Source organism: Etheostoma cragini, chromosome 18 (genome assembly GCF_013103735.1).
Source record: "Etheostoma cragini isolate CJK2018 chromosome 18, CSU_Ecrag_1.0, whole genome shotgun sequence".
Taxonomy (NCBI): Eukaryota; Metazoa; Chordata; class Actinopteri; order Perciformes; family Percidae; genus Etheostoma; species Etheostoma cragini.
In genome coordinates this window covers 8,504,823-8,525,933 of record NC_048424.1, presented here as the reverse complement: position 1 = coordinate 8,525,933, position 21,111 = coordinate 8,504,823, and the positions used below count along the sequence as shown (strand labels likewise).

At 41.2% G+C, this 21,111-nt stretch overlaps 1 protein-coding gene across 2 annotated transcripts in view; it reads right to left on the bottom strand.

Moving 5' to 3' along the window:
* Positions 1–21,111, bottom strand: part of LOC117961084 (pleckstrin homology domain-containing family G member 1) — a 38,716-nt gene that overhangs the window by 8,342 nt on the left and 9,263 nt on the right. For both annotated transcript variants that reach the window (XM_034899470.1, XM_034899469.1), the window contains exons 2-6: positions 12,885–13,456; positions 7,966–8,066; positions 6,526–6,595; positions 2,122–2,168; positions 252–402 (exon numbers count right to left, since the gene is read on the bottom strand). In XM_034899470.1, coding sequence (XP_034755361.1) covers positions 252–402; positions 2,122–2,168; positions 6,526–6,595; positions 7,966–8,066; positions 12,885–13,307 — 792 coding nt within the window. In that variant the 5' untranslated portion in view covers positions 13,308–13,456. The remainder of the gene's footprint in view (positions 1–251; positions 403–2,121; positions 2,169–6,525; positions 6,596–7,965; positions 8,067–12,884; positions 13,457–21,111) is intronic.

The window sequence follows — 21,111 nt, the reverse complement described above, 5'->3', positions numbered from 1 at the left end:
GCTCTAATGCAAGCACATACAGGGCATACAAACACAGGAACATACATACTGAGCACCATATGTCTAAACATTTGGCTTCTCTTATGGAGATTACTACTGGGAGCTGAGTCCATCCATTTGTATTGGTATAGCAAAAAACATTAGCCTGTCCTACACACTTACAAGGATGTGCCTGTACTTGCATTTCTGTGGGTAAAGAGTAACTGTTTGCGTGTAAGTGTGTTTTTGAGCGAGACGAACAACAGACGTACGTGCAGCAGTAGGTGGTACTTGAGGATCCTCTGCACTGGCTTGAGCAGGTAGGAGCCCAGGGGCAAGGAGTGCCTCAGAGATTCCTGGCGCTCTCGTATAAACTTGGCCAACGCCTTGTTCCTCATGCACTCTGTTAGCACAGCCACCGACCTGTGGAGACAAAACACAGCGAATAAGATATCAGGGATGAGTAGTTAACCATAATTTGACAGTGATGATTTGTAATGTATGTCCTGACAGATAATACTAACGAAAAGGAACAAAAACATAAAACAATTTCAGCATGGTGTGTGCAGAATGCAAATCTCCATCTGTATGAAATTTATATCACATTTAGTTTGTGTTTATGATATCTATATGACAAATGAATGCAAAATAATACATTATCACTGTACATGTCTCTACAATCTGCCTATATTTCAAAGATAAAAGCAAATGGGGAATTTAAATTAAAAGATAGGTTAAAACAATGTCTTAAAACAATACTCACATGCCCATATGTGCATTGAAACAATTGAAATGTAATCCTTCATCCGGTTTGTTCTGACCATTAAAATATCTCTTCCTAAACATGCTTTCCTGACTAATGTTTAAAGATGGCGGGTATGAAAAATGGCAAATCTGTCCTTTAACGTTCAATGCAAGTGTTTCAATGTTGGGTGTATTACATCAGACACAAACATGCAAAAAACAAACATTCTAATAATTTTGAATTAAGGTTTGTGTGCAATTTTGTTTTTATGCCACTGAAGGTGATAGTAAAATACTGTTAATTCTTATTTCAGCCTCAGATCACAATTTCAAATGACATCGTTTTTCCAGCCAGCATGAATTGACCTGCATTTACTGGTTACTGGAGCTAGTTTGCTGTTTGGCCTATTGGGGAAGAAAGAGCCTTTTTAACAAAAAGAAGGCTGTGTGTGTGTGTGTGTGTGCGCGCGCGCGCATGCACATGCACATGCATGTCTGCATGTCTAAATTCCAGTGAAGCTCCACACAGGCCTCACATTGTTCTGGAGGAAACCCGACCTTAGAGCGCACCATGACCATGATACATCTGCAGCCTCCTTGTGTGTGTGTGTTTGTGTTGTGTCCTCCATGCGCGTGTGTGTGTGTGTGTGTATTTGTGTGTGTGTGTGTGTGTGTGGCTGTGACCTTGGTCGGGGTCACCAGCTGTGGTGTGGATGTGGGAGAAGGTCTATCTCAAACAGCTGACAATAGCCCCTTCACACACACACTGTCACCAACACGCACAGCACTAAATTAGTCATCATTAGCTTGTAAATAGTTTTTTTCCCCCACGTGCTTTTCTTATAATGCACTGTGAAAGAAAAATGGTAGCCAGAGGAGTAGGTGTGTCGGTAGGTGCAGTGTAACTTGGCATGAAGAATGGCCTCACGTTTCATACACAATAAACACACTGACACAAAAATCTCCACATTGTTCCTCCCATAGGACCCCACTGACACAAAGCTTACTAAAACATTAACAGCGTTAGATATGATAAGGTGACAACTATAATGCCCCATCTGTCAGTATGACCTGTAACTCTGTCAATAGGCAGCTAATAAAAGAATGGAAAAAAATGGGGCACAAGGGAAGGAGCGAGGGAGTGAGGGAGGTAGAGAGACCCTGAGGCATAACTGAAGGTAGACACTTTGACTCCTGCTGAGGAGACTTCTATGGAGCGTGTCAGTTTGTCAGGAAGGGGAAAAAGGGTGATGCATTGATCAACATTCACAATGGAGCTACATGAGACGCTGGGAAGACGGAATGCAGAGGTGAGATCCAGATAGGATGACAACAAGAAGATGGGTACAGTACAGTAGGCGGTTGATAAGCAGACACACACTTTGGATGGTGTCTTACCGTGGGTAGTTGGTGCAGTACTGAGTATAAATGTGGAATTCTTCACTCTGTAAAAAACACCAAGGACAAATTAGTTGATGCATTTAACTCACAGGACACAAGACTAACTCAAGAGTTCAGAGAAGAGGATGTCATGTAAAGTTATGCTCACAGTCACAATGCTAGCAGGTACAGTGTTTACCAAGTTCACCATTATAAGAAAGCATTTCTGACAGCATTTTGTTGTGATCTTTGGCTCAACATAATTAAAGCATAGCACTAATCAAAAGGTTTTGTTCCTGCACCTCAAGTCAAACAACCTGCCTCAGATTTGTACAAATCTGAACCTTTTTTAAATTGTTAGAAAAAAGTATTTTTATCATAAGGCTTTAAAAAAAAATATCTTACCACACCATACGATATAAATGGAATAGATCAGCAAAAGATCATCAGTGTCACGACTGATAACATGTCAGTCTGAGATTGCATCAGGTCTACTTTTACTTTTTTGTCAGTGTTACGCTACTGTTCCCCTGTAACAATAGTTTAATGAATTGGAAAAGTCTTCCATTTCCTTATTTATGCAGACTTGCTGTTCACAAAGCTGTAATACACAACAAAAGCAAGAGTCTGATAAGAAATCTTCACATGATATGAAAATGATTTTCTGGAACAAGAAATGTAATTTAAATATCTGAAACACAGCAGCACAGTTTGCAAAATGATGAGCTGTAATCTCAATTGCCTTTTAATAAATGGACTTAAACATAGAAAACCACTGGTTGTGAACAATGCTTTAAAGGTTAAGATTTAACGTCCTTTCTGCCTCACTGGTTCTACTGTATCTGCAGTGGACCGATGCAGGTTTCATGACTGGCCCAGTTATTTTATGTTTACAGCTCTACACACTCGAAGCTCACAGACAAGGCATCCTCTCTCCTCCAAAAATTTCTACTAATTGAAAGTCGACCGTGTAGCTTATGATTAGCCTGTGTCCTGGCCTTTTAGTCTCTGTTGATCCCAATGGCCCTGAGCACTCAGATTATATATCCCCTCATCACTACCCCTTTAATTAAGGTTATTCCCACCTTGCAAGCCTCTCTGAACATCAGAAACATCAGTGACAGCTTGACTTAACAGAGCTTGAATGAGCCTCTTTCTATCTGCTCCTGGAGATCTCCTTGTTCACCCTTTCTACTGATCTCCATTTCATTTTCCAATGTCATCTATTTATTGATCTTCAATGGATGTTTCCCTCTCGTTCATAATCTTACAATCCTGTTCTTTTCTGTTCATCTCTCCATCTCATTGTGCTCTCCTGGAGGCCTGGAAATGAACCTCTTTCTGTTTCATAACGTGAGAGTCTAATTGAACTCTGTTTGTGTCCATAAACATTTGGGGGTCGCAGGATGTTCTCGGCCAACAGGAAGCGATATAAACACACAGGGCAGATGACAGAAGTCTGTCCTGGTTCAACACACACACACACACACACACACACACACACACACACACACACACGCGCACCCAGACAAGACTCTCAGAATTTGCATGCCTGAGGTGCTCTGTGGGAACCTTCCTAAATTGAAGAGCAGAGCTCTCCTCGTCTCCAGCAGTCTGCCGCCACAGACCAGGCCTAAACACAACCAGATGTGCCACTATTGATTTCTGAAGACACGCACCAACACACACTCCTAATACACACACTTAATACGCCTCTTGACTGTAGACTCCAGACCACAAGATACATAAATGTTTCTATGGAGTACAAATTTGTGCAGAGCATGCACGCCTGCACACACTTTGAACCCAACCAGGAAACCAGCAGACCCTGAAATAGCTCAGATTTATAATATACTTCCATTTTAGAAATATATACAAGCTATGCTTAATCTCAGAATCATCATATCCAAATGCTGCCTGTTAGAGGTTTGGCATGTATACATTATGAAAACGATCCCTTTAGTATCACAATACAAATTATATAGAGAGATTTGTACTTTCTTCAGTGGTGGGTGCTAATCACTACTCAGGAATATAAAAAAAAAGGTTGATTTGTACCAGCCCCCACTGATCGTTTTTAATGAGCAAGTCATGGATCACCAGTTTTTTTATTGATTTGTCAAGACTGGACTAGTCACAGTGAGTCATCAGCTAAGCATTAAACATAACAGAATTCCAAGGGAAGAAGAAAAAAGAAGCTTAAGATCTTGTTTGTGTGCTCTCTGTGCTTTAGTCATCATGTAGCAACCCATAAATTGTGTTAAAGGCTTACTCATCACATAGCACCGTTAGGACTTAGTCGAACGGCAAGGAACATGAGGATAGATAGCCAATTATCTGAGAGCAAGGCAGAGATTTACATCTAGATATGTCTCTTCTTCAAACAGTGCTGGGTTGTGATTCTTGGCTGCTAAGACTAGAAAAGCATTAACTTTGAGTGTGTGTGTTCGTGTGTGTATGTGCATTTCACAGCTGATAGTGAAAGAAAGGTTTTTGGGGTTTTTCTGGATCTTAGCAACTATGACTAACATTCAGCAATACCAAAGAAATCTGTTACTATTCTGGTGAAAACCTTTTTACCAGAAGTCAGCTTGTGAAATGATGAAGACACACACACACACACACACACACACACACACACACACACACACTCACACACACACAATGTAAATGGGGCGTAATGGTCAGTGGTGACTAAAACATTTTCCAGGCGTTGGTCTGGCTGCAGACTGAGGACTCGTACTTTTTGTGTAACTCTATTAAACCTACTCACCGACAAATTTATAGAAGGATAAAGACAGCTCTCACCATCAACAACTACTGTTTGTCCATCTCAACTATTTATTATACGAATTGCAAATGAATATATAAGGAAATCTAATGAATTATTCAGGAAATTTAATCAAGGAGACATTAGCAGATGCTCTCGAGCTGTAGTTCATATTAGACAATCTTCCTCAGTAGATAAAGTTGTAGTATGACTGTGGATATCTAGATATCCCTTTATTCTTATCATTCAAAAAACTTTCTTGTGCTATGTCTAAGGTCAAAATGCACTTTAAATCCCAGCTTTAAAGCCAACATGGTCGAGAAGCCTTCAAAGTGCTCAGACATCCAAAATCCCATGAGAAACTGGTTTGGTTGAATATGTATGGGCTATAATACATGTCTGTTTTCAGTTAAATTGGGAAAAAAATGAATTCACTATTTTTGGGTTGAATCCTGGCCAGCGTTTACCAAACCTGTGTGCTGTAGCTAAACTGTAAATATGCGTGACATTACCAGGTAGAAACACAACAGAGGTGATTGTGTGTATGTGTGTGTGTATGTGTGTGTGTGTGTGTGTGTGTGTGTGGGATAAGACCTGGAGCAGCAAGTCAGGCGCTCTTACGGTAAAAAATTATACTTTAAGAGTTTTAATAGACATCTGCAGGATGAGTACCATACCCATCAGACAGGAGGTATCAGAGACAGGAGGCTCCAAGCAGGATGTGATTCGGACTTTAAGAGGTGGAGACTTGCTTTCAGCTTGTTTTGACCCAATTTATCCCCTGGCTTTAAGGATGTTTAACTGTTTATAGTTACAATAAATGCTGTACTAGCTAGAGAATAGAACTCAACTGTAGGTTGTCAGTATTTCAAATTAGGGAATTATCTAAAACAAGTTCATCAGGCTGTAACATTAATCAGTCGGTAACAAGTTGTCATCCCGCTGTTTTGTTTAGGGATCTCAGTTAATTATGAAAAGTGGTGCTGTGGGCTGCTATAAAACTGGTTTGTCTAAACAACAGCTGCTGTATTTAATGCTGACTGGGACTCATTATATATATGTATATGGTCAGACAGTTGCTCTGTGGTATTGGGTGTAATTGCAGTTGGGTAGGAAGAAAATGTAAAGCGTTTCAGAGGAAGTGCTGGAATGCAGCACATTATCATGGGACATAATCATGCAATCTTTTCTTTTTTAGGGCAAGGATGGGGCGAGGAGCAGGAATAAATTAAAAGCAGACACACACAGACAGAGGGACCAGTCATACTTTGACAAGAGTTGCTGAGTCTACTTTTTCTGTTTGAAGCACTGCTATTATCACCCTCTAGTAAAAAAGGTGATTATGTATTTGAACGGTCCTTAAAATTCCTTGGGAGGTGTCCTTCCTCCATGCCCTTCTGTTGCACTTAAAACTCACATTCCAACCACCAAACTAATGCTACTGGCCTCTATAAACCCAAATGACGTCATGCAGCGTCCTCACCTGAATTTTGTCAACTTATTTCTTGTAGAGCACAGTGCCTGTTTCTCATTTTCTGTCCACTGTGCGTGCGTGCGTGCGTCTGAACCAACAGTTTGGACACATTTTAACAAGCAATGGAGGAACATGTATAAGGTGCAGAACAAGGAGATCTATTTATGACTATCTTTACCTTGGATACAAAGCACTCTGCGATGGCCACAGGGTCAGCGTTGCACTTCTCAAGATGATGTAGAAGATCCCTGAAACAAACACAGAGCTCAAAGAAATCAGTATTTGATGTGAAAATATGCACCCGTTATTACCTACGTTTTTAATCACACATGAATTTAAAACTACTCTACCACGATTCATTGTTCCAAACAGTGTTTCAGGAGTAAGAGTCACCCTGGGTACAAAAATGAGGTCTTAGGGCACCTGGCTCCCAACAAATGACAAAACTTCCATGAATTCAAAACAGCCAGCTCCCGTTTGTAGCTGTGCTATGTGTGTGTAAGTGCACACACTGATGGAGTTATTGTTTCATGGCTGAAGCATGAGGTCATTGTGACCGCTTCAAACTGCTTTTACGCTTCCTTTTACTAGCCAGCTTGTCTGCGCGTGACAGCTGAGAAATGAATAGGTGTGGAGAAAGAGTGTGTTTTTTTATGTCTCCAGACCACCATGGCTGATGCTAAACTAGCCATCTCGTCTGAATACAAACACACGCACACACGCACACGCACACACACACACACACACACACACACACACACACACACACACACACACACACACACACACACACACACACACACACACACACACACACACACACACACACACACACACACACACACACACACACACACACAGACAGAGAAACAGTGTTAAGAATGGTGCCAAAGGAGACAATTATGCAGACGGGGACTTAACTTCACACACACAGACCAGCGCACACAGACCAGCGCACACATCCGCGCGCACACAGACACACCCACGCACCTACCCACACCCTTTCCAGAATTTAACAGATGGCTCAGCCAAGTTTCTCTATTTGCAGGACATTGTTTGTTGAGCATGAGAAACACTAAAGTCTTTCTGTATATTTATGTGCGGCCCGTCTTTATTAAAAGAGTCAAGATCAAGGTTTTGACTGACTAGCTGAGATTAAGTCCTTAAGATGACAATGTAAATTTTGCATGTGTACATCTTGTTTTTGTTTATTCAAAACTTGAATATTTGTTCTTTTAAGTCTTTAATACATTCAAGTCTTCAAGTCAAATGTCAAATACATGTTGTATCGGAGTTATCGTAAGATAATCGTTATGATTTGTATCAAATGTTATTGTCTTTGTGAAATGTTTTAACACTAAGGACCACGTTGGAAATAAGTGTTCACACTTTAACATGTTATCCTTTGGATTGTGTTGTCTGTTAAATCCAAAATAAATCATGACGTAATTGTCAAAGCACAGTACATTGAACCCTCACTCGACCTGTGATAAGAACACTCACAAGTCGTAAAAATGTGACTCGTTCCCATCTCTTCGATCCATCTGGTATGAAGTGAATGCTGCATTAGGTCTGTCTGACACAAGCCTAAGTCTCCAGCTCTGTGAGTGTGTTGTACCTGTTAAAGTGATAGATGTCCTGGATGTTGCCAAATAGGGAGCCTTTATCCTCAGAGCTCAAGGCCAGCCGAGACTGATTGCTGATACACTCCAAGTAGTCCTGCAGGGAGAAACAGACAGAACGTATTTGTGTTAGAGCTTTATGGCTGACATTTTGATTGGCACCAGTCTTGGAACGAACACACACACACACACAGACACAAACACAAACACACACACACACACACACACACACACACACACACACACACACACACAGTGACTCCTACAGTAGCTTGCAAAACCACTTTTCCAGACTCTTCCATAATTATGCTTTGTGAGTTGTCTGTATGTCAATGTACAAATACCTACATTTATTTAGCTGCTTAAGTATCATTTAATAGCAAAACAATTTAAGTCATGGTCTTGGTCTGGCGATGTCAGGCTAATATATCTCAGTCCCAGCTTCAAAATGTGGAAGATTTGTTATCACTTAATAAATGACAGTCAAAGTGTTGAAGCTGTACGATACAATAGCTTCCTGATATACAGCTGAAGGATGCATTATGCTGTAGTTGCACAGAATAATTTTTACTTTCACTCCATTTTTCAGAGCCATTATAAATGAATACATTAATCAATTAATACCGTATTTGTAGGGCACTTTAAAACAACCAGTGTATCAAAGTGCAGTACAATGAATAAATACAAGACATAAAATATACAACACACACAATGCATAAAATACAATACAATTTACACTGACTCTCTTTTGATAATGTGTTGTTTAGTGTAAACAGCTTGATAAAAGGAAACAACAAAGGTCATCTGGTTTAGTGGAAAAAAAAACAACAGACAGCAGCTTTAACATGCTGGAAAACTGGAAAACTTAAAGTCTTTTTTAAGAGGAATTTACTGTCTGGCTCTTATCATTGACTCCATCACCGCTGTCAGTGAGCAGTGCTGATTACACACCAGCCTCAGGTCTCAGAAAGTGAGAAGTGGGGAGAGAAAGACAGATGGACCAGTGGCCACTGATTATAACTCCATACTTTTTCATATATACTGATAGTGTTTGTAAGAAATTCACATCTCCTGCTGCAGGCTGGAGGTAAATTTTGTTGCACTTCGTTCCTTCCAGGTGCAATTATTTAGTTCTTGTTGTGTGTCACATATGTTCTTTGCACTCCGTGCCATGTCGTCACAGGCTCCGGTCAATAAATCAGACAACACAGTTACCCAGGAAAGAGCACTTGAAGGACCTGTGCACAAACATCCACAAAAAATGAGCGCAACCGACAATGCAGCTTTATTTAAATTTGAATCCAGGAGCAGGTGTGGCTCTTGGGTTAAGGAGGAGGAAGAATCATGGTGGCAGCAGCACAGCAACAGTTTTCAAACCAGACCACAGTCTGCAACTGGGCAGGACAGACATTACAACACTGAGAAAAGTACAGGGCTGCTCTGAACGCACACCCACACTGATCATTTCAGCGCACGCACACACACACACACACACGCTTTAAGACACCAAAGAGGAGAGAGAGAGAGAGACTCTCCCTGCTCACTCCCTTTAGTATGTTTGCCTAATTTCCAGTCTGCCCTGGTGGTTTCGGTTCCTGGTAATGCTTTATTTATTTAGCCATCATTATCATTATTATTATAATAGCTGATCATGAGCCATTAAATTGTGTTAGGTTAGGTAAATGGAGGGATGCAAAGCCAAAATGATCTCAGCTAAGGACTGGAGAGTTAACGTCAACTGTGGAGTGAATGACAGCCATCTTGGATGTTTGGGGTTTAAGGTTGTACAAAAGCTTTAGGCCAAGATTTTGGTTTTGAGGATTTGCGTTACAAAATAAGACTAACTGGCATGTTGGTGGTTGTGTTGGGAGGTCACCGCAATGGGTCATGTTTAGATTTGGTTGACTATCAGAGTTGATGTGTAATGTGATGCTTTATTAGCCACGGGGTCACGGATCTGACCTGGCCTGACCCCTTTCACTCATCACACTCAGCCAAAGCCTGACTGAGCTCAACAATGGGCAACAAACACACACACACACACACACACACACACGTTCAGTACCTATTAAGCATCAGACATAACATGTACAAACTTTATATTTTCTTAATATATACAATTACCCTTCACAAGTATCTCTTTTCCTACAAACCAAACGTATCCCTGCCTCCGCACCGCGGAGGGAAGTCACTCCTCTAGAGAAATACGACTGCAGACATCCATATCTCATTTACTTTTAATGTTTCTCCAAGGGATGTTACCAGTTTATTTCCAAATTCCTGGTCAACTTCAAATGGCAAATGTGTTCCAGGGCTCAGAGTGGGATAAGGGACAAAGAGATGAAGCGGAGGAGGAGGGAAGAAAGATCGGAGCTTTGTCTTTGAGGTTGTTTTTGGATGACGGATTTGGCCTCATTACACACACACACACACACACACACACACACACACACACACACACACACACACACACACACACACTGTTGGACCCGTGGAAGGGTGATCTGGCAGAACTAACAAACACCAAAACACTGTTCACACACAGAAGTGTCCAGTTGCCCAGAGAGCTCAACACACTGCAACTCAAGGAAAGACATGCAAATAGATAGACAAAAACCATATAGAAAAAAACTTCACCAAAACACAGAAACGCTGCAAATTGCACTGAACGCAACAGACAGTTACAAAACAGATGTTTCCATGGGACACTCAACATGGCAGGTGTAATATTTTTAGTTCCCCTGGAAACTTCTGTTTTCTAACTAATTTCCATTGTTTTCTCTACAACTTGCAGCCTTTCTGTATTTGCTTGGGTTTCCTGTTTTTGCAACCATTTTTGTTGTTGGTTGGTTCTTCTATCTTTAGATGTGTTTTCTGTTTTGGCAACATGTTTCTTTATTTGGTAAAAGATCATTTCCTTATTTGTTTGTCTTTTGTCTAGTCGTATGGGTTTTCCTAAGCTGCAGTACGCTGAGCTTTCAGGACCCCAGTAAAAACACATTCATTCTTGCACCAACCGACAAACCGTGTGATACTTACACATGTACTGTGAGTAAGCTAAATCCACACATACAGTTCACACACTGGCAGGCAGAGTATGAGTGTTTGTTAGGACCGTAACACCGCCACTGACAGATGAATAACAGGTGAGCCCAGGGGAGTCTGGGTAAATATTTGTGTTAAAGCTGTCACACCCTCCTCCATTGCAGGAAGCAGCATGGGCAAAGGGATTATTAAAACTGGGGGTTGCAGGACCAGCAAACAAAGGATGAAGGACGGTGCTGATAATAGATGGGTCAATGCTGTCCAGCAGCTTGAGTCTTTTCCTCAGTATAAGTAAACTGTTCTGTTAAAAGCTCTATTCAAACAAGATACAATCAGCTCAATCAATCCCCTGTGCACTCACTGGAACTGTCATTAAAGGGGTGAAGAAAGGCTAAATGCACATACTTTTTTCAAAGTACTGGTGAAGAATTAGCTGTTTTGCCATGTAAGTGTAGTCTTCCAGGGCTGGGTGGTCTGCTTCTCGAATGGCAAAAGATGGTCTGCAGAGTAGAGGGATATTAAGTACAGCTTCTAAGCTCTGTTCATTGTTGTCCTAACCTACTTTGGCTATCGTTATCTCAGAGCTAAATCCTTCTCCCTTGTTGCCTCACCTCCTGAGTCCTGAAGAGGGGAGGAAAGGAGGAGCAGGAGAGGGGAGGACATCAATCAGGAGTGACAGGCCAAAATCACAAAAAACTAAACGTCAATCCCACCTCTTATCTGGTCTCTGGGGAATATGAGTTTCCTGCTCTCTTTTGACAACAGTCAGACACCTTTTTAACCCCAAACGGACACATGCACACACAAATACACATAATGGCCCTTGACCGACAGCCTAGAGTGGGGGAGGAAGCACTGTTAAGAGGGAGATTATGAGAAAATGTGGGAAAGGCTTCAACACATGCAACAATTTCCATCCACACATTTCTGTCATTTTACACCACAATCAAAAATAAACTGCGGAAGGCAAATGCAAAACACACATCACATCTGCGCACCACATTTGAGCACAGAGGACATGAATTTTAAGGTTGACAGAGAATCAAAAAGAGCTTAAAGAGAAACAAAGAGGGGAAGAGAAAGGAGAGCAACCTTTGATACAAACCACTACACCCATTCCTTAACAAAGCCACGAAAGCACTGACAAGGGGCAATGTGTATCCTTGCAGTTCAAAGACAACTTTACAAAAGAGTGCATTTATCTGAGTGTGTGCATACAGTATTTTGTGCGTGTGTATTTAAAAAGGTCTTTAGTTTTGAATGTGTGTCTGTGCCTGCAGCACAAAGGCACCGGTGTCGTGTAACTCGGCCAAACCCCACCTGCAAGTGCAGGTGATCTTATTGTATTGGACGTTCCCAGCAGGACAGGAGCTGTGTGTGTCATTTGTGACAAAAAACCACAAAGACATAAAGGATGTGTGTCATCTGTTGATTTAAAGCCCTGTATTGCTCCTGACGTTCCTCTGCTGCTTTGGTCTAAACTGGGTCATCAGGAAATCATTTTAGTTCAAAGATGGGACCTTCAAAAGATGTAAAACTGCATGCCCCCCCCCCCCCCCAATTTCAGTTTCTGCTTCTACTTACTGAATTAGAACAGTGGTTCCCAAACTAGGGGTCACCAGATGAGTCTCAGGGATCGAGAGAGGGTTAACAGAACAATAAATATATGATAAAACAAGAAAAACAAAGAAGGAATCTGAATTATTTCTCATTAAACACTTTAAATTCACGTACACGTCACAATGAACACAAATGCGTTCAAGGCCTCACTCTACATTTGATGTCCTACCAAATGCAGGATCCTTTTGCTTCAGATTTCTTCTACAGCTTGTTTTTATATAACATCATATTTTGGTTGGGTGTTCCTTACCTCTACAATGCTGTGCAGGTCCTGGACGTAGGTTCTCTCTGTGTCTAGTATCTCCTGCACCACCCGGTCCACATACGGCCTGGGTCCCTGCACCGGACCTGTCCGCTCTCCTCCATCTGGGCCCACCTCAGGCTCCGACTGTTCTGTCGCAGTCTGTCCACTGCCCTGTCTGCCCTGTCCCTTCCCTGTGTCCACCCTGCTATCACTTTTGTCATCTTCCTCCCGACATCCCAGCTGCCGGGCCGGAACCAGTTCCAACCGAATCGCCCCGGAGTCCCGGTCTGGGGTCACCAGGTTACAGTGGGGGGCGGGGACGAGGGTGGAGCGGCTGCCCAGCGAGCAATGACTGTCGCGGGAGGAAGCGGAGGAAGACGTGGAGCTGTAGCTGATCGGCCTTTCGGCACTGTCAGGAGAGGAGTCCATGCTGAGGGCGGAGCAGTAGCGCAAGGAGGTGTGGCGGAAAACCGGGTTGCGGAGGCAGCGGGCCGGTATGTCAGCGGAACTCAGGGCTGCGCCGGAGTCCGGGACTTCAGGTAGAGGAGGTAATGCATCAGGCAGGTAGCTATAATCGTCTAGAAAGGGAAATGAGAGAAGGGAAGAGATTATTGTTTTGCAATTTTATTATAATCTCTCTTTCGTGAAACAAAGTTCAAATACTTTGTTACCTTACTTAAGCAGTTTACTTAAACTTTGATATCTTTACTGGAGTAATTATTGTACAGCAGACTTTTTACTTCTACTCCCTACATTTTCACACAATTATCTGTACTTTCTACTCCTTACATTTTAAAAATATCCTCATTACTAGAATTTCAGTTTGGCTTGTTTTCATTCCAGCTTGTCATCATTCTAAAAACCCGGAAACCTATCCAGATAAATCGCGCCATCAGATAGAATGAATTCGATTGTGGTTGGAGGAGAAGTATAAACATGTACGATTTTGTAAATAATCCATCGCACCTGAACATAACACAAATCACGTCACACTCCAGCAATGAAATAGCAGACGTATGTAGCCTTGTATGAAGATGTCCGTGGCAGAGACTCAAGAGAATTAGAGCGAAATCTTCCAACCAAGCATTAGCAAAGAGCCAGGAATACCAGCCAACCCTTCTACATCCCTGGCCGTTTTCAAAATGGTTTTATGCAAAAACCACTCAGTTCAGATGCACGTGCAAGCTCTGCCCATGTACCACAAGTTCATTTTTTCAAAACTCGCAATCTAATTCAAAAAAGCATATTGAAATTACATTTTTTTACCTTAAATTACGTTTACTTTTATACTTTAAGTAATTTTGAAACCAGTACTTTTACACTTTTACTTGAGTAAAAAGCTTGAGTTGATACTTCAACTTCTACAGAAGTCTTTTTTAACCCTAGTATCTAGGGTATACTTTTACTTGAGTAATGAATGTGAACACTTTTGACACCTCTGCCCTAAACAATGGCGCTGCCTATTGTATTTTTAATATATGGTTGTCACATTAACCATGATGGCTGTGTATAATTACTGCAAACAAATGGGACCACTGTCTAGACAATTTGTATCCAATGGCTCATACTGTACATGCCACAGAATTGCTGTCCTAGTGTTTCCAAATTGTTGCACATACACTTCATCTGTCTGTCACAATGGCGTTGAGTCTTTCATATCTACCTTTTGAAGAACCTAAGCTAAAAACTAAACTCAAAGTTTTAGATTTGTAAGAACAAGAAGAACCATGCCTTTGTTCCTATTATTTTCCTATCCGCTATAAAGCACAGTGCACACCATCGAACATAAATGTTAAGTGTGATAAGTTCAAGTATTTCAGGCAAAGTGTAAAATGTAATTTGTTTACAGTAATTATATGACTCCCAAAATGATCGTCCTAATGATTCACTGATGCTGGAAAGTCACACGCAAATCCCTTAAAATTCAAATGAATTTCACACATTGGACAGCCACGGACTTGTATTTCCCTCTCTCAAACTAAGTGCTAAAAAGACTCACTGTAAGTAACTTTTTAAACAGCTACAATACCACTTTCATAATTCTTACAGTCTCTTTCTGTTTAGCATCCCAATTCCTGACATTCCAGCTGACCACAGTCTGACTGACCACCATACACAGACCAGTAGCCCTCCTAACTTTTTCCACCCAAAGAAACTTTTCATAAACACAAAAACAAGAAAAACAGAAACGTATTTGGTAAATGTGCATGTGTGAGCGTTTTTGCAGCAAGACAGAGAAACCGATTTCAGTGAGTTTAATGACAAGATTAGGAGTGTAATGCTGTAAACCCTCCACTCTGAGGCAAGGAATGAAAGACCTACTTCTATTTAAGAGAGGCAAGTTTGTGTGTTTGTGTAGTGTACTGTGTGCAGCTACAGGGGTCTATTTGGCGTCAGTCCGATGCCAAACTGGCCCACAACCTTGTGTGAAGAGATCGTCTAAGACATGATTACCAGCTGCCAAGACCCAACAGCAAGGCCAGCTAAAGTGAAACCACATATGCACCATATCAAACAGAAGCCTTCCAAGTTTCCCCTCAACGTTTTCCAAGGACTCGCTTCATAGAAAGGCCAGCTTTGACGGTAAGAACAAGGGGCAAATAAAGAGAGTGGACAAGCAAGGGAAGGACGGCGTGAGACAGCCTCATACCAGCTCAGTGGGAGTTTGACACCAGTCTTTATCATCAAAGCTCGGTACACCAGTGACCCGGCAGCACCGGTGTTGTGGCAACTTTGAGATCCAGTGGCCTTCAGGACAGTGTCGCTCTCTCTCTGCCAGCAGCACAGGCTCAGCCTAAACACGTCTCACTTCAAAGCATCGCAGATCACAGACTGGCATTCAAAAACATGAAACGCGAAACTGAGAACAAGCTCAAAGAATCCTGCTCTCTCACCTTTCCAATAGGTACCTAGGAGGAATTTTTGCTATGGTGACACCTCTTTTGAAAGCATTTTAGCAGCAGGCATGCTTGTTAGACTGGTCTGTGATGGAGAGATTACGGGTTTGATTCTGGCAACCACGACTTATACCAAGTTAAGAAACAGAACCTGCATATTCCTGCGCTAGATATTCTTCTAACTTATAATCCGTTTAACATTTTGGGGAAAAAAACTGTTAAGAAGAGAAGTTGATAACACTGTCACGTCAGAGCTAGTCCCCGGTGGTGTTTAGCTTAGCTTAGCATGAGGACTAAAGCAGGGGGCAAAAGCTAGCCTTGTTCTGAGCGAAAGCATACCTATTAACACCTCTAAAGCTCACTAATGAACAGGTTGCATCCTGTTTGTTTAACGAGTACACAAATGGAACTGTAGTGACGACAAGCTGTTGTTGTACAGGGACTTATGTGCTTGAACTATTTCCCAGGTATTAACTAAGCTTTAGAGGTGCTGGTAGGCATATTTTTGGGCTTTAGTCAGAGCCAGGCTAGCTTTTTCCTGCGTCTAGACCAAGCAAAGCTTATCCCCCAGCTACTGACCTAATCACAGAGGTTTGAATAAGCATATTTTCTTAAATGCTGATTAGACTTTAAAGTTTAATATACACACTACTTTTACCACTGCATTGGTCCCTATTAATTCCTTAGGAAAATATTTGGCTCTACTTTCTTTACTAGCTAGTTACTAGTATTGTAGTATTGTTTGTAGTAGTATGCAGACCAACCCAAAAAATTTAGCTATACTAAATTAGCTAAAATAGGCATAAAAGGCTGGATAGCAACTGCAAAGTTTCCACAATTCCTTGTGGTTTGTCACTACAAGTGGCACCTTTCACGTTACATTCATTTGATCCATTGATAAGCATTGATTGGAAAATTGATTGGTGCAGCTAATTGCTAAGTCTAATTTCAAAAACCCTGCAGAGCCCTCAAGTCCCTCTTCACTGCAACATTACATATATGTTGTTTCACAGAAATATCAAATGAAGTTAACTGCTAGTTACCTAGTTCCTAAAAAGGACACAAGAATATTTTGAAATCCACATCTGAAAAACAAGAATGAGAGAAGAGTCTTGTGTTCTGAATCACATCCTTCTCTTATTTTAATTTTGCTCCACTGCCGTGCCAAGAAAAGCAGGAAGGAATTAGAGCATCCAAAAACTGAAATGGCGTGAAACTGTATTTTTTTTTTTTAGACAAGTTTGGAACTGATTCACTGAGCGTGTGTCCATCCAAATGTTTGAACTCCAAAGCCTGACCCAATTTTTAACAATTACAGATCAGAAAGGAGAAGGAATCTGGTGGGTGAAACAACACAAACAAGCACTCTCACACACACACACACTCTCACACACACACACACACACACCCACCCCTTGGCTTATGGATAAGCAACATGCTGCTTTCAAGTTACCGTACACAATGCACAAAGGGTTATATTATATTCCATGACACTAATAGGTAACTGGCCATTTTCTTTGCCCTTTGACAAATCTATAATATATCTTCCCTTATCCCAGTTAGTGATATATGTAAATCTATACTGTGTGTGTATGTTCCACACAAAATGCATTAGGTTTATCACTCCAAAGATAACACTAACTGAGCTAATAACTTAATGGTCCTCACACCATCTTGCGGCTAGATATGGGCAGGCAGAGTGTGCACACATGCAACCTGTCCTGCACATACACACTAACAGACAAGGAGAGCTAATACAGAGAAACCATGTTCCCGTTTGCCGTGAAACCCAAACACCACACAGAGAGATTTCTCCATCTTGTGTTTGTCTAGCCCCTCCTTCCTACCTTCCAGCTTCATGTTTGGGGCACACCCTGGCTGTTTCCTGGGTGAACTGGCTCCAATGTACACACACACGCACACACAAAAAAGATGACTGTTCTGTAGTTACCTCCTGTCCAAATGATGTTCAACCTTTTACTTGTATATTAGCTGTAATTATGATTTGTGATTGAATGTATAATTCTTGACTTTGAAAATAATATTTGACCACCAAAAAGTCGATTGAGTGGCTGTTCTGGAGCTTTTTGAGCGAAAAACACAAACTCCCCAAGCAGAAGAATGTGCATGGTTGGCATTGAAACACTTTTTGGTAAGATAAATTGTCAAGTGACGAGGAAAAAAAATCTATTTACTAAACTAATGTTCTAAATTCAAGTTATTACATGTGGGTGATTTTATGTATTGTACCTTTCTTCACTTGAATAAAGGGAAAATTCACTTGAGCTGCCCAATAACTATCCTTATTAATTGTAATGAAGATGCAAATATAGCTAACAATGATTTAACAAACACTGTTCTTGTTCATTTTTACCAAAGCGCTTAAATTGATAACTTCCCTCAATCGGTGTAGTCAGCCCGACACGCAAGTCCAGCCAGGTTTAATGACTCCTGCTACACTCTTTAGGGTCACCTGAAGTTCTCTTTATTCTGGAGTGGTCAGCAAACAGCTGTCAGCCCTCTTTACGGCCCCTATGATCTTCACAAGTAGCTTAACAGCACTAACTGCTCTGTGAGTGTTTTGTAATAGGTATGTGAAAATGTGGATGTTTAACCCATAAACAAGTTCAAGTATTATGTTTTATGCAGATGGATACAGAACAGCCACAAAAAAAAAAACTGTGTTTATTTTAAGTTGCTCGGTATCCCTAATCATTGGGTTTAAAAACCAAGTGACAATGTGTAGTATGCCGGTATCAGCAAAAAGCCTTCAGTACACGTGACTTCCAGGGAGTATCCCTTAGCAATAAAACCCAGCACTAAAAAAAAAAAAAATCAAAGAGGGGATTTCATACTGAAAAGACTAACTTTAGAATATACGCACTTGGTTTGGCTAGCTCTAAAAGCTCACATTAGATTTGGCTGAAGTTTGGAAGGCTTTTTTTTTTTTTTCAAAGTGTAAAGACTGTGTCGGGCGAGAGAAGTTTTGAATGGAGGAATGATTACAATGACAATGAAGGGACAGACACGCTGTGGATCAGACCACGCAGACCGCAGACTTGCATGTAGTTCTACTAATGCTAGGTTGTGTGTCTGCGTTTGGGTGTCACCATGCAAAGTCCATTCAGTCCCAAATTTTGGGCTGCATTGGGACGGTCGGAGCAGAACATTGTGGACATACTGTAGATGACAACATTTCTGTCACGCAAATTAATCTAACACTTTGTGTGAGCAGACATTAAGAAAGAAGGAGGTTAAAAGAGACATCATCATTTACAACTTGATATCAGCGAGAAGAGACCAGGACAACAGGCTATGTCAGCCAGCTTCTCACTGCCCCTTCTCACCCTCTTAATTTTTCATAAATGTCAGTTACATTGAGCCTGTCTGTCTTGATTCCTGCCAGTCTTTTCTTCCTTCTTCCTAATATCCATTTAAACTCAGAATACGTTTTAGCAGGTCATAAAGTAACGGAAGGTTTGCTGTGTCATATGAGCTCCACAGGAAATTCCTATGGGCTCAGATCAAGCCTCTCCAAGCATATACTTTACTATGTAAAAATACACATTGACCAGCCTGTGTATATGGCTACAGACCACCAGGGCTCATATTTGCATTTGGAGCACATGTGTTCATAACCCTCCCTAGTCACACTAATTACTGAGTCTCATCTAAAGGGTCCATGTAAGAGGATACTAAGGCCATTGTGTCTTATTACTTTGAGTTTCAGGGAGAGTTCCAGACCTTTAAATTGCACTAAAGTGTTACATGAACACAAGATTTGTGGACATATTATAATTAAATTCTAAATGTAGATTCAGGAAAGCCAGCTCCTCAGACTTTTTTTTGAAATAGAAACTTGAATCAAAATAGACAATCCACTGAATAATAAACACATTAAAGACAAAAGAAAAGCAATGCCAAGGAATGTCGCTGAAACAGGCAGAATAATAAATGTTGCCAAGAAATGATTAAGAGGCAAAATGTCTTTGTCCCATGTGTGTGTAAAGCAGTACAAAGGTGCAAGGCTGGTCTCACAGGGACAAGAGGACATTTAACACAACATCCATCCAGGTACATCCACAGTTTAATTTATCTGGAAATGACCAGAATTTGAGGACAAAGACCAAAGCCTTTGTCCCAGACAGGAGTAAGTTGACCACACACTTTGTACAGCTCATGGGTCCTTTAATCAACCTTGTTTGTCCGTGTGTGTTCTTGTTTATGCTGCAACAGGACTGCCAGATGGCAGCTGAGTTCAATGCTTATGCAGTCTTATGGTACAACAAGCATGAGGATAGACTGTTTTCAGGCAAGTACAAGTTGAAAGTGAAAGCATCTCATGGAGTTATAGCCCATTAGTTTTTGTCTTTACTATTGCAACATCTTAACACGATTTAAAAAGACAATATAATAGGAAAACATGGTGGGAAGAGGACATATGTGACTGTCAGAGAGTGAGAAATGAGGAGGAGAGGACCCAAAGGAATGAAAGTAGGAAGAAGAGATGAGAAGAAAGGCCAGAGGTCAAACACCACCCACTTTTTTCTATATCCCACTCGCTTGGCTTCATTTTAAATCCTGCCTTTTGTTTTGTTTTTTATTCTAAATTTTTTGTTGTCTATCTCAAACCAATTTACCAAATTCTATTACAATCTTCAACATTTTAAATATCTTCAGATGCAAACTACTTAGAGTTTTTGTTCCCTGGAGTCTGAGCAGTGACACAACATCACAATGAAGCACCTACTGTCTGTTACGGTCTCACATCTTCCGCCGCGTTCACTTAAAGGTCTGTGTCTGTTTGGGATAGAGACACAGGCGTGATCTCAACTGACGCTAAGGACCTTAAAGTGTCACTCAGGATTTCACACAACAGCCAAACAACTGGAGCCGAGGGAAGAAGAAGAAGAAGAAGAAGAGAGAGGGCAGAGGTGGGAGAAACGGAAAGAGGAAGAGGATAGAATTGGAGACGGGGGACGTTTTCCACTGAACGACTTATCACTGGACCAACACAGAGCTGCGCAGGGCTCGACATATATCATAATGCAGATGTTTCGGGAGATGGGTGGAAAAAGAGAAGAAGAGAGAATAAGCATTCCTTCTTTACTGTGTTGGCACAGAACAAGTTGCACAGGCTCCAACAATCTCAAGACAGTATTTCAAACATCTCAACACACGTCATGGCTGGTAAAGACAGGAGTTTAAACTTGAGGTGCGACCTAATAGACTCCTATGGCTTTCATTGCCTCACAAAACGTGGTTTAAGCAAACACGCACACAGCTGGGAGGCCAATTAGCAACAAATGGCTTTTTCTAACAATAAAATAAAACCA